This window comes from Telmatherina bonti (assembly GCF_933228915.1).
Source record: "Telmatherina bonti genome assembly, chromosome: 11".
Classification (NCBI taxonomy): domain Eukaryota; kingdom Metazoa; phylum Chordata; class Actinopteri; order Atheriniformes; family Telmatherinidae; genus Telmatherina; species Telmatherina bonti.
In genome coordinates, this window is record NC_136629.1 from 4751597 (window position 1) to 4766126 (window position 14530).

General features: G+C 46.4%; 1 protein-coding gene across 1 annotated transcript; it reads right to left on the bottom strand.

Moving 5' to 3' along the window:
• Positions 1–1784: 1784 nt before the first annotated feature.
• Positions 1785–3515, bottom strand: smim28 (small integral membrane protein 28; the record flags this gene model as incomplete). Its single annotated transcript, XM_079249447.1, has 2 exons — positions 1785–2258; positions 3405–3515. The coding sequence occupies 2 exons, from the start codon at positions 3513–3515 to the stop codon at positions 1785–1787; spliced, it is 585 nt and encodes a 194-aa protein (XP_079105573.1).
• Positions 3516–14530: the final 11015 nt, after the last annotated feature.

The window sequence follows — 14530 nt, forward strand, 5'->3', positions numbered from 1 at the left end:
GATGGTTCTTGCAGTCTTGTGAGTGGGCTGGCTGCCCCAATATGAACAGAGATATGGGTTCCTCACAGCAGTATCCACAATGATTTTCAGTTAAAGAAACAAATGTTCAACGTAAGTGGGTATGCATGTGTACATGTTGCATGCATACATGTTGCATGTGTACATCTAGCACCTGTACATGTTAGTTCAGACTGTTTATGTTATAAAAACCTGCTGGAACGTTTAACTCACAGCACTTACAAACAAAGAACAACTATAAACAGAAGAAAATGTAGCTCTGTTTGACCTTTACAAGCCGTTAGACACAAAACCTGCATTAGATACAAACAAAAGCCTGTTTCTGATGTGAAAACAATCATCTGCTGACATGAAACGTTTGTGGACAAAATGATTGAAAAGGAAGCAAATTCAGAATTCTTCACTTTATTTCAGCAAATAAACAACAGATATGAAGCAAAAATAAATACAAATATCAGTTTTATAAAATGCAGCTATGTGAAAGGTTGGAATGAGGAAAACACGATGATGAAGCAAGCTGCAGCCTAAACACAACGATCAGTAGAAAATAGAAAGTTTTCAAATGTACATTTTTACAAACTGATGTGCAAAAGGACAAAGTGGGGGAGGGAGTGTGCAGGTCCGGGTAACAGGAGGGTGTGGGGGAGGGAGTGTGCAGGTCCGGGTAACAGGAGGGTGTTGGGGCGGGAGTGTGCAGGTCCGGGTAACAGGAGGGTGAAATCAGCGTCTTTCTCCAGCGTTCCTGCGGTTTTACTGCACCCTGAAAGCATCCCGCCACGCCCCTTGCAGTCCCTTGCGGTCCCTTACGTCCCTTAACGCCCCTTAACGCCCCTTACAGTCCCTTACGTCCCTTACGGTCCCTTACGGTCCCTTAGCGCGCCTTACGGTCCCTTACGTCCCTTACGGTCCCTTAGCGCGCCTTACGGTCCCTTACGTCCCTTGCGGCCCCTTATGTCCCTTAACGCCCCTTACGGTCCATTAGCGCACCTTACGGTCCCTTACGTCCGTTACGGTCCCTTTACGCGCCTTACGGTCCCTTACGTCCGTTACGGTCCCTTTACGTGCCTTACGGTCCCTTACGTCCCTTACGGTCCCTTACCACCCCTTACGGTCCCTTACCGCCCCTTACGGTCCCTTACCACCCCTTACCGTCCCTTACGTCCCTTACGGTCCCTTACCACCCCTTACGGTCCCTTACCGCCCCTTACGGTCCCTTACCACCCCTTACCGTCCCTTACGTCCCTTACGGTCCCTTACCACCCCTTACCGTCCCTTACCGCCCCTTACGGTCCCTTACCACCCCTTACCGTCCCTTACGTCCCTTACGGTCCCTTACCACCCCTTACGGTCCCTTACGTCCCTTACGGTCCCTTACCGCCCCTTACGGTCCCTTACGTCCCTTACGGTCCCTTACCACCCCTTACCGTCCCTTACGTCCCTTACGGTCCCTTACCACCCCTTACGGTCCCTTACGTCCCTTACGGTCCCTTACCACCCCTTACGGTCCCTTACGTCCCTTACGGTCCCTTACCACCCCTTACGGTCCCTTACGTCCCTTACGGTCCCTTACCACCCCTTACGGTCCCTTACCGCCCCTTACCGCCCCTTACGCCCGCCGCTCTCCTGACTTTCAGTGGTTTGAAGGAAAGTATCCCACATCCACTTCCAGATGTGGTGTGAAGACAGATGTGCGATTCCCTTGTCTGAAGTTGGATTTTTGCTGCATGTTTGTCAGGTGTGAGTGTGCTGATGGATGTCTTTACATCTCAAGCTTTTATTTCTTCTGTGACCACTGCTCCCTCACCCATCCTCCCCCCCTCCTCGTCCTCTCTCCCACCCGTCTCCGGGCCGGGACTTGGCGGCAGCAGCTCTGCATCCTTGGAGCTGCTGGTGCTGGCGGCTCTGGCGATCCTGGTGAGCGTCTGCTCGTACGGCGAGGGCAGGTAGACCATGAGGAAGACGCCGTCTGTCACGTCCTGCTCGGAGCTGCAGCTGGGAAGCTGGTTCTGGCCTCGGTTCCGCCGGAGGGAGGACAGCAGCTCACAGTTCCTCTCCGGGTCCTGCAGGTCCTCCAGGGCGATCACGTTGGCCAGATCCAGCTTCCCATCCAGACGGAAGCCCCGCTGGCGTCGGCAGACGATGAATCCCAGGATGCTGAAGAAGAGGAGGAGGAAGGAGGAGGTTGCTATGGCGATGTAAGCGATGGATCCGGCGCTGATGGCCTCGCCTGAACTCTGGCCCTGTAAGACAAACACCAGCAGATTCATGCAGCAGCATTTAGTTAGGTCTGAAAAAAACCAGTTTAACCAGTCTGTAAAACGCAGGAAATGGTCTTTTAGTGGTTTTTAACAGCAGAATACAATTATTGGAATTTTAATAAATCAACACAGTTTTCTTTCTGTCCTGTGAGGGATGTAATGCGATGTCAGAGCAGCAGGGGGCGCTGTCGGCCTGCAGCTGCAGGACTTCATCTGCATCCAGGATAATTATTCCTCTCAAATCACTTATTGAGCATCATTACTTATTTTCATAAACGCTTTAGGAAAAGAAACGTCTGAAGTTTTTAAAAATAAAAATAAAATGCAGATTAGTTTATTCAACATTTTCTGTTTTTTGTGTGAAAAGTTTCTTTTTATGCTCCGACTCGAAAAATCACATCGACTTTCATGTTTCACTTCTTATTAAATTAAATGAGATCAGAAGAATATTTTTATGTTTTGTTTTGTTTTGGTTTGGGTTTTTTTTTTTTAAAAAAGAAGCAGAAAACAAACAAACAAATAATTCCTCCTCTGTCTTCTCTGTTGACAATTTCATTGTTTTGCAAACTGTTTTTGAAGCTGATTGTTTTCTGTAGGTTTATTTTCAGTTTGTGTGTGTATATATATATATATATATATATATATATATATATATATTTTTTTTTTTTTTTTTTTTAATTTATTCATCATTTTAAAAAAAATTTCCAATTAGATAAAGGAAATAAACGGTAAACGGAAAAACTGTGGAATTAAAGTAAATAAAACTTATGAAATAAATTCAGATCACTCAATGAAGTATTATTAATATTAAATTAATGTATCAATAAGTGATTGAAAGCAAATATATCAATGAAAGATCAGTTTTATAAAAATAAAAAAAATAAAAAAAAATTCAACTGAATGGAAAATTCTTATTAGAAATTTTCAACTAATTTCTGAAATTTTTATATTTTATCTTATTCAGTCTGTTTGTGTATAATCAGATCAATGATGATGATAATAATAATAATAATAATAATAATAATTATAACAATATTTATTATTATGATCATTGTTATTGTCATTATTATAACAATAATAATAATAATAATAACAGTAATAATAATAACAATAATGAGACAAACGGACCGTGGCCTGCCTGTCGGTGGACGGCAAAGCTGAGGGAACCGTGGACCAGTCCAGCGAGTCCCGGCCAGCCGGTCCAAACTTCATCCAGCTGCTCTCCAGCAGAGACCGCATCGTGGACAGGAGGAGGGTCCGAAGCCCAGCCGGCGTCCGGGGCCGCAGGGGCCGCGACTGCTCTGAGAGGGTGATGCAGGCAAAGAGAGGAGGAAGAGGAGGCGTCCGCTGGTGGGTCCGAGGACACTGACCGCAGCACTGAAGTGATCAGCCTGAAATAACGAGTGAGGGGGAGGGGGGGGGGAGAAATGAGGCCAGCAGAGAGAAAGCGACGTCACTGGTCCTGATGGGAGGATTTATCGCCGCTGGAAGGTTCTGGTGCTTCTCAGTCCTGGTAAAGATCAGTAAATATGTGTCAACCTCAAGTTTCTCTAAAGAAACCGCTCCTGCCAGTTAACCAAACTCTGTTACTATGGAAACCAGTTAAGTGAGGCTTCATCCATCTCCTGAGGAGGTCTGAGATCAGAGGTCTGCAAACACTTGGCTTCTCTGCAGAACATCTGCAGATCACAAGCAGATCAGAACCCAAACAAAACCCCCAAAATGCTCTGAGAAGATCCGGGCTGCGTGGAAATCCACTTAACAGCTCCGATGTGACAGATCAACACATCAGGTGTTGTTCACTGAGCCTGACCTACTTTCCAGAAGATCCTTTTCAGATGGGATTACAAACAAAGGTCGCCACGGTGACCGCCAGGCGTCAGAGCAGGTTGAAAACATCAGGATGAGGCAGAGAGGACTCAGGAAGCACCCCCCCGTTTCAGACCCCCCCCACACACACAGTTTCAGACCTGCAGTATTAGTTCAGTTTCAGGATACGCTTTCAGACCTTTAGTTTTAAACCCCCCCCCCTCAATTTCAAAGCTTCATTTTCAGACCTTTAGTCTCAGACTTGCAGACTTGCCACCCCCCCCCCCCCAAAAGTTTCTGACCTGCAACAAGGATGAAACCAGGAAGTGACTACAACACATGACTCGCACCGCTAATTTAAAACCATCAAACCTTTGTCTTCATATTAAAAAGAAAAACAGTTTTATTGGGATGAGTTGAACATTTTCTCCCTTTTCAGAGTGAAACGTGTTGACTGCTAATCTAAGCTGGCTCGCAGCTAATCGCCTCGCCAGGAATAAGCTAACAGTTTGTCACATTTTGCTGAATAAAACCGAAACACTACGACGAACTGGGCTTGGAGGTGATGATGATGACCTGAGATGCAGAACATTTCTGCCCATTCCTCGTGACTGAAGTCATCATAATATTCTAAAAATAGTTATCTAACCCTTTATGGGACAAGTGACTATTTTTGATCGCTTTGTTTTCTTTCATATTCAGCATGAAACTATTTTTTGTTAATATAACAGAATGGAGGTCTTGGTTCAAGCCAGAAGGACAATTTCAGGTTAACATTTCTAATTTCAAGGTATTTCACTGAGTGCCCTATCAAGGGTTAATGTGTATCCTAGCAACCATGTCGTTGAGAACTTCACAGTATATTAAAATGTGTTTAAACCATACCAGTATTTAAAGTTGTTTTGTTTGAACTTCTGATAAAGTCTGAATGAAAGTGGGGTTAGGGTTGTGCAGTTGATGACAGAGTGGGATCAGAGTCCAAACGGCTAAACACAGCGCTGGCTTTTACTGAGGATGAGCTCTGAAAGCAGCAGATGCGGAGGGAACATCGCTATATTTGGGGGAAATGAAGAGAAGGGCTTTGTTGTTGCTACGGCAACCATCCAACCCTGTTTGTCCGACTGCATTCTCAAAGGATGTGACGAAACGTCTCATTTATGCTTCTGAAATGAAGGTTTTAAGGTGAAATATTTCACTCAAGATGTTAGATATGAAAACACGTCAGAGGAATTTCCATTAAGCCGGCTGGAAGTTATTCCTTTATGGTCTTATGACACCCTCCATCATGTAACCTTCCACTTTAGAAAGTGTGTCACGCGTCTGGGTCGCGTACCATCCAGACTTCCTCCGTCCGTGTCAGACAACAGGTCGCCGTGACAACAAGCCACTTCGCCGTGACTCAGACAGAAACGCCAAACATCAGATCATCACTCATCAAGCTACGGAAACAGCCAATCATCCGTCCTCCAGCATGCCCAGGTTGGCATGCCAGATCAATCTGATCTCTGAGTACATACAGCAGAGTAGGTCACAGGCTTTTATTTCCCTTTAATCCCTCAGTAAAGTCCAACCACACATGATTCATCTGTTTATTATCAGTAGGACTGAGATTAGAAGTCCCAGGAAAAGGACAGCAGAAGAAAGGGCCAAGCAGATGGATCAGAAGCTTAAACTCCAACAAAGACGTGATGGGACACGTGACAATGGACAGATTTCAGAGCTGACTGAGACACAAGAGCATCCAATCTGCTTACAGAGCAGATGAAGTTTGCAGACGTGACCTTTGACGTTCCGTAACACTAAAGCTTCAGACTGCTTTGTGTCAAAGCCTTCAAGGTCATCTTCTGCTTGTCAGGAGACTGAAGGAGGCAGATGGGCCAATGGAAAAGCAGCACACCTCGTTAGCAGTTAGCAGTTAGCAGTTACTGGTTGTGGAGGATGCTCGTATGGAGCCGACACATCAGCCCGGGAAACGAAAACACGGACTTAACACCAACTAAATCCGTTCTCTTTGCTGCTGATCACACTGATGGCTTCCAACATCTGTCCACTCGCCGCTCACCCTGGAACGGGGACAGGTCAGGGACACAGGGAGGGGCAGCGGGACAAGTCCATAGACGGGGAGGGACAGCGTCCAGACAGGGTGGCGAGACTAGATAATGCTCTTTGTCATTGATTGGACAGCCTGGAACAGAAAAGTCCAAAGGAAGGACGATTTCCCGGCTGGAAGTAGGGCGACACATGAACGAGGTTAAATCTCGTCAGCAAGTTCAAGAAACTGTTATTAACTATGATTAAATGGTTTCCATTCTCAGCCCATCAGCATCGGACCTTGCTATCAACACTTCATTTATTACCCTGAACCCTTCCCACGCTGTCCGAACCTCAACGTGACCTTCATGCCTTATAAAGACGTATTAGAACCAAAAACCTTGCCCTCATCCATCCATTCAACAGCTCCCCTCCTCTGTGGGAGCATCATCACCTGTCGGTGCAGCTGCTTCATCATCAGCTCATGTAGATGGAATACTGGCTCCATGCTGCTGTGCAGCAGAAAGGGACCAAAGGGATAGTTTCCATGGACACGAAGGGGTTTTATTGTGAAGGACCATCATGGTGTTCGTGGGGTCTGTCCCTGGATTCTCCTGACTGACCACTGATGGAGGCATCATCCTCCTCCTCCTCCTCCTCCTCCTCATCATCATCATCAGATCAAGTCCTGGGGGCCGATGAGCTGCAGGTGTCTGAAGATCTATCTAGCAAAGTTGTGAAGATCTATTTTGTTTGAATGAGGTGTGTTGCAGTAGAGAATCATCCAATACCTGCATTACTCTTTCCTCAGATTACTTAACTCAATCTAGGATTACTTGACTCCTCCTAGGATTACTTGACTCCTCCTAGGATTACTTGACTCCTTCTAGGATTACTTGACTCCTCCTAGGATTACTTGACTCCTTCTAGGATTACTTGACTCCTTCTAGGATTATTTGACTCCTCCTAGGATTACTTGACTCCTTCTAGGATTACTTGACTCAATCTAGGATTACTTGACTCCTCCTAGGATTACTTGACTCCTTCTAGGATTACTTGACTCCTCCTAGGATTACTTGACTCCTCCTAGGATTACTTGACTCCTCCTAGGATTACTTGACTCCTTCCTCGGTGTGGTGCTTTTCCACCAGCACTAAGCCCAGCTGGATTTGCAGGTGTTTCCACCAGGACCTTCCAGGCGGAGCAGACACACATCTACTCTGCTGGGTTCTGACGGTGTGGAGCTGAAAATCTGATGCTCCAGTTTTCAGGCCACAGAATTTGCCGTGCCCGGATGAGTGTCCTGTTAACAGCGTTGGGTCGTATCAGCAGGCAGCAACAAACTTCTCTGCTTCTCTTCCTGATTACGAGCCTCAGACTGAGCAGCAGGTGAAGCTTCACCTCTGCTGTGCGGTGTGTGTCGCACACAAGGACTTCACCATAGTTACAAACCGCCTCCTACAGCGACCCCGCCCACACTGAGGGCATCCCAGTTGCCATGGAAACCAGGCAGCGTGATGAAAGGGGGTCAGTAGGTGCTGGTGGAAAAGGACCTCCACTCATTCCAGAGATGCATTTGGCTGCTATCCCTGTGAGAGAAACATGGTTTTCTTTCAGGAGGAGAAAACATTTCCATGTTCTGTTCCAGGAGAATCTACTCGCACACTGTAACACATATGTTGTTTCTGACACGCCTGCAGTAATCACACGTCTTTCTGCAGAGACCAGGGTTTTAAACTCAGCTCTTACAGTTATGAAGATGACCTTCAGTGTCAGTCTGTGACAAGTCTCGACGCTGCAAAAGTTAAATTTTTTTTTTTTAAAAAGAGAAAATCTAGATCTTTGTTTCTTTATGTGGCATGACAATGTTTTGTCTTTTTTAGGTAAAAAATCATGGAGTTATCAGCAGAAGCAGATTTAATGCAGACAAACTTCCAGTACAGTCAGTGGGGTGTAAAACGTTTCTGAAAGATAAATATAAACGTTCCTCGTTGTTTTCACTAAACGACTCCATGACTCCTCAAGACAATTATGAACACAGCAGAAAAATGATCCGCTGCATCCTGTAGTTCTTCGTCAAAGATGTCCAAAAGCGTCCAGCCTCCTTAATGCTGCAGCCAGAGTTCTGCTGGGACTGACCGGACTGAGAGACTTCAGCAGATTTAGCTCCTCTTCATTGGCTCCCTATAAAGCTCTTAATGACCCAGCTTCATCACATCTCATATTATCCGAATACAGCCCTTCACTATCAAGCCCTGCAGGTTTATTTGTGGTTCCTAGAACTTCAGAGACTGGGAGGCAGGGTCTAACAGGATGCAGCTCCCAGTGGGTTTCAGAGAAAGTTGGCTCTTCGTGTCCCCTTCCTGGACACTGCAGAGGTGGCTGCTCTCCCTCAGCTTGGCTTCATGAAAAGAGACAAGTTCCAGTCTTTCACCATTCTAAGATGACAAACCAGAACTGGGAATGAAACTGAACTGGATAAATTGGACGATGGTGTTACCTGCAATGATAAAACGGCTACAAAGTGACACATATGCTGAAAATTGTCTTCATGTTTCCTCCATGATGTTGCAGGATGCTCTTCATGCTGATGCAGTGCAGGCAGTATCAGATCACACATGACCAGAGCTCATCTCAGCCAAGCTGGCTGGCCTCCAGCTGGCGTCCATGGACACGGAGCAGATGATCCGCGCTGATCCCACCAGCTTGGCTATCATCAGACTAATATAGTGAACTCTAAGGATCGTCCCTTTTTGATGCACAAATTCAAGAGGCAAACAGCAATGTGAAGGGGCACCAAGCACACACAGCCCATTTATGTTGTAAAGTGTTTTCTTCATGAGACTCGGTTGTTAGTGGAGTCCAACTTCATCCTAAGACCTGTCCAGCCTGGACGTCCAACTTCATCCTAAGACCTGTCCAGCCTGGACGTCCAACTTCATCCTAAGACCTGTCCAGCCTGGACGTCCAACTTCATCCTAAGACCTGTCCAGCCTGGACGTCCAACTTCATCCTAAGACCTGTCCAGCCTGGACGTCCAACTTCATCCTAAGACCTGTCCAGCCTGGACGTCCAACTTCATCCTAAGACCTGTCCAGCCTGGACGTCCAACTTCATCCTAAGACCTGTCCAGCCTGGATGTCCAACTTCATCCTAAGACCTGTCCAGCCTGGACGTCCAACTTCATCCTAAGACCTGTCCAGCCTGGACGTCCAACTTCATCCTAAGACCTGTCCAGCCTGGATGTCCCACCTGAAATCAAAGCTCCTGCTGGTGTAGCTGGCAGGGGCAGCAACCAGATTTAGTCTGGCCAAACTTCACTTTGCTAAAATCAGTTTTTTTTCCTGCTAAATTCTATTGGATTTAATTGTTTTTATAAGTTTATTTGCAAATGACATCTAAATGGAAACTGTAAAACAGATCATTTGGATACCATGTGTGTTATGGTGTGTGTTATGCTGTCCTTTATTGTCCAGCAGTAGATGAGAAAGTGGGTCAGGGAGATGTAGGAATTGAACCTCACACCTGGCTGCGCGTAAGGAACAGCTGCTTTATCAGGTGAACTAAACACCTACAAACAATCTGCTTCAGCAAGACTAATTCCTCATCTCTCCCTCTGGTATTATGTCCTGAAATGCAACATTTCCTGAACAGTTTAATATCCGTGCTACTCTGCTCTATTGCCTCCACTGTCTGAAAACTCAGACAGAAAATGTTGTAAAACTTTCCTCCTGCAAATCAGCTTGGGAGGCAGAGCGGAGGAGAAGCAGCTAGCTACAGGGTAACTTCCTTTCACTTCACCCAGCAGCAGCTAGCTGCAGTTAGCTTCAGGGTAACTTCCCTTCACTTCACCCAGCAGCAGCTAGCTGCAGTTAGCTTCAGGGTAACTTCCCTTCACTTCACCCAGCAGCAGCTAGCTGCAGTTAGCTTCAGGGTGAACTGTCTTCACTTCACCCATCAGCAGCTAGCTGCAGTTAGCTTCAGAGCGAACTGTCTTCACTTCACCCAGCAGCAGCTAGCTGCAGTTAGCTTCAGGGTAACTTCCTTTCACTTCACCCAGCAGCAGCTAGCTGCAGTTAGCTTCAGGGTAACTTCCTTTCACTTCACCCAGCAGCAGCTAGCTGCAGTTAGCTTCAGGGTAACTTCCCTTCACTTCACCCACCAGCAGCTAGCTGCAGTTAGCTTCAGAGCGAACTGTCTTCACTTCACCCAGCAGCAGCTAACTGCAGTTAGCTTTGGGGTGAACTGTCTTCACTTCACCCAACAGCAGCTAGCTGCAGTTAGCTTCAGGGTGAACTGTCTTCACTTTACCCAGCAGCAGCTAGCTGCAGTTAGCTTCAGGGTAACTTTCTTTCACTTCACCCAGCAGCAGCTAGCTGCAGTTAGCTTCGGGGTAAACTTTCCTCCCTTAACCTAGCAGCAGTGAAGCAGACACAGGTCTCTGAAGAACTAGAAGATTTATTACTAAAGCTTGTAGACAAACAATTGCTGCTACACAGGCAGTTTTCCTTACAGCTAACTTCCTCTGCTTTCTACGCAGTCACTCTTTTTAACACTCTTAAAGGGTGTTAAAAGTGTTAAAAGTGTTCTTTTAACACAGCACTGAAAACAGCACAATTTCTGCGCACTGACAAATAACTCTTTTCACTGATTTAATCTGGTGGGCCAGATATACAGATTGTCAGCAGGTCCATTGAGCCGACCATGTATGAAATCTGCAGGTCCACATATTAAACCTTGTGTAACCAATGTGAAACACAAATATCACATGCAAAACCCACATAATCACATGTGAAACACATAATCATGTGTGCAATGTGTGTAAACTCCCATGTGATATTGATGTAATTGCATGTGAATCTCTTGAAGGTTTCCAATTGAAGTCCACAAAGGCACATGTGACACCCATGTAAATTCCCTTCTGAAATCTGTGAACCCCACACTGACATATGCAAAACAAATGAAATTACATATATAACCATGTGATGTTGTAGGGCCAAGTGTTACAAGTCATAACGTCACCATACAGAGCCAAATGGGTTACATTCGTAATCCCCAGATTTCACGTTACCATGAAAATGTTCCAAAGCTACAGGTTCCCCGTGTGCCATTATGTTTAACACATGTTTAAAACTACACAGGGTCACACGCGAACATTTTGTTTGTTTGTTTGGTTTGAAATGAAAGACTGATTCTCTGGCATTGCTTTCATTTGGCTGATATTTGGTCCCTAAACATTTCATTAGTGAAGGTCTTCATTCGGTCGACTAAGATTTATCATCCATTTTTTTCCCAACGAAAACGAGACGGTAACCAAATAAAAAGTAAAGTGCGAAACAAAGAATCTGATGACATGTTCACACTTTCATCAGCGAGTAAAACCAAGACAAAAATCTTCAGCTGACACGAGTTTCAATCAGACATCATTTGTGTGGAAAGGCTGGATGAAATGGGAAGAGACTGCACTGAATCTGTGTGTGGTACAAGAGCAAGACTGATCTGCCTCTGGAAAGATGGTCGAGTTAGCTCTGTAAATGCTAAAACCTGCAGGAAAAGCAGACTTTTGGACACGTAGAGCACATAAAGCAAGACAAAAAACTTGTAAACTGCAGAGCAACAAGCTGGTAAAAGCACCGCCAGCAGTCAGGGACCAGCCAGACTTTGTGATTGCGTTTGACAAAAGTTTCTGATGTGCAAATTTAAAAACACCATCCGTCGGCTCAGGAGGGGGAAACAGTGCTCCGTTAACACTGTGTACAGTGGAGGTGGGGAGCTGCTGACCTCAACTCGGGACTTTGTGGGTCGGTGGAGGGAATACTTCCTCTGCAATCCTACCAACACATCTTCTGATGAGGAAGCAGAGCTGATGGACTCAGGGGTGGACTCTCCTATCTCTGGGGCTGAAGTCGCTGAGGTGGTCAAAAAGCTCCTTGGCGGCAAGGTCCCGGGGGTGGATGAGATCCGCCCGGAGTTCCTTAAGGCTCTGGATGCTGTGGAGGCTGTCCTGGCTGACACGCCTCTGCAGCATCACGTGGAAATCGGGGGCAGTACCGCTGGATTGGCAGACTGGGGTGGTGGTCCCCCTTTTTAAGAAGGGAGACCGGAGGGTGTGTTCCACTTACAGGGGAATCACACTCCTCGGCCTCCCTGGTAAGGTCTATTCAGGGGTCCTGGAGAGGAGGGTCCGCCGGATAGTCGAATCCCGGATTGAGGAGGAGCAGTGTGGTTTTCGTCCTGGTCGCGGAACAGTGGACCAGCTCTATACCCTCTTCGGGGTCCTGGGAGTTTGCCCAACCAGTCTACATGTGCTTTGTGGACCTGGAGAAGATGTTCGACCGTGTCCCCCGGGGGCTCCTGTGGGGGGTACTCTGGGAGTATGGGGTACCGGACCCCCTTGTACGAGCTGTCCGGTCCCTGTACGACAGATGTCAGAGCTTGGTCCACATTGCCGGTAGTAAGTTGGATTAGTTTCCGGTGAGGGTTGGACTCCGCCAAGGCTGCCCTTTATCACCGATTCTGTTCATAACTTATATGGACAGAATTTCTAGGTGCAGCCGAGGTGTTGAGGGGATCCGGCTTGGTGGCCTCAGGATTGGGTCCCTGCTTTTTGCAGATGACGTGGTCCTGTTGGCTTCATCTGGTCGTGATCTCCAGCTCTCGCTTGAGCGATTCGCGGCCGAGTGTGAAGCGGCTGGGATGAGAATCAGCACCTCCAAATCTGAGACCATGGTCCTCAGCCGGAATAGGGTGGATTGTCCTCTCCGGGTCGGGAGTCAGGTCCTGCCTCAAGTGGAGGAGTTTAAATATCTCGGGGTCTTGTTCACGAGTGAGGGAAGGATGGAGCGCGAGATCGACAGACGGATCGGTGCGGCGTCTGCAGTAATGCGGACTCTGCGCCGGTCTGTCGTGGTGAAGAAGGAGCTAAACCAGAAGGCGAAGCTCTCGATTTACCAGTCGATCTACGTTCCTACCCTCACCTATGGTCATGAGCTGTGGGTCGTGACCGAAAGAAGGAGATCTCGTATACAGGCGGCTGAAATGGGTTTCCTCCTGGACGCCTCCCTGGTGAGGTGTTCCAGGCACGTCCCTCTGGGAGGAGACCCCGGGAAAGACCCAGGACACGCTGGAGGGATTATATCTATCGGCTGGCCTGGGAACGCCTCGGGATCCCCCTGCAGAGTTGGTAAATGTAGCTGGAGAGAGGGAAGTCTGGGCTTCCCTGCTTAGGCTGCTGCCCCCATGAACCGACCCTGGATAAGCAGCATGATGAAGAAGAAGAAAAAAAATTGAAAACTGTGAAAAGGGTCACTTTGGTCGTTCTGGTGTAAAACACAATGAATTCTGGACCGTTTTGACTGAATTTGCTTCCCTGTTGAAGCTAAAAAATCTATAAATAGTGCAAATGATCAAGGAACGATAAACGGTGCATAGTTGGTCCATCATAAAGGCTTTAACCTTTTTGTTTTTAATGTTTTTGTTGATTATTTTGTTGATGATTAGCTGTGGGAGAGCTGGAAACATTAGAAAGTCAGTCTTCCAAAATGCTCCAATAACAACCAACTTCACACAGAGTTGTGGTTTGTAGAGAAAAAACTAGTGAAAAAAGTAGTGAATGAAGCTGAAGAGGAAACAGGAGGGAGAAACGAGTGCACATGAAAGGGACAAACCTTCAGCTGATAAAGTGGGTGAAAAAAAGACGAGTAAATCTCTTTAGGAACGTCAGAAGCCCCGCCCTCCTGCCCTCAATATGGTTCCAGCTGTTGATGTGAGCGTTACTCCGACACTATGTATAATCTATCCTAAAATGCACTCTTGGAGGTCAGATCATCTTCAGCTCAGTGAAAGTTCTGTTTTCTTTTTGTTTTTCACCAGCTGCTGCATCTACAGAAAGAATGACATGATTTTGTTTGCATGCAGGTGGACTGCAGATCAGAGCCAGGAAAAAGGATGCGTGTAAAACTGATTGTCTTCAGATATGAAAGGAGATTAATGGACTCACCGAGTACGACTTCGGTTGCATAAGTTCAGCTTCATAAGCAGGTTGAGCAAGGTCAAGTCTGGCCTGAAGCTAATGTTCATTTAACATGTAAAAGGTTCATCCTCTTTGGAAGAACTCCATGTAATCCAGATTTAAATATTTTATTTCATGAGTTTTGGTTAAAAGAGGACGAGTCACAAGATGATGGAGAAGACCAGCAGCAGGAATGATCCGGTGTTCTTCATGTGATCCAAACAAAGCAACAGAACATGAGCAAAAGCTTGAAAGAATTCATTTGTTCCTACGTTTATATGTCTGCAGGATGAAGTGAACTGGTTTCATGGGTTTTTAAAAAGGTAAAGCACAAATTGAGAAAGACCTGATTAGATTCTTTAACTGGGTTTCATAACCTTCTTCAACACAAGTAGAGGTCTGA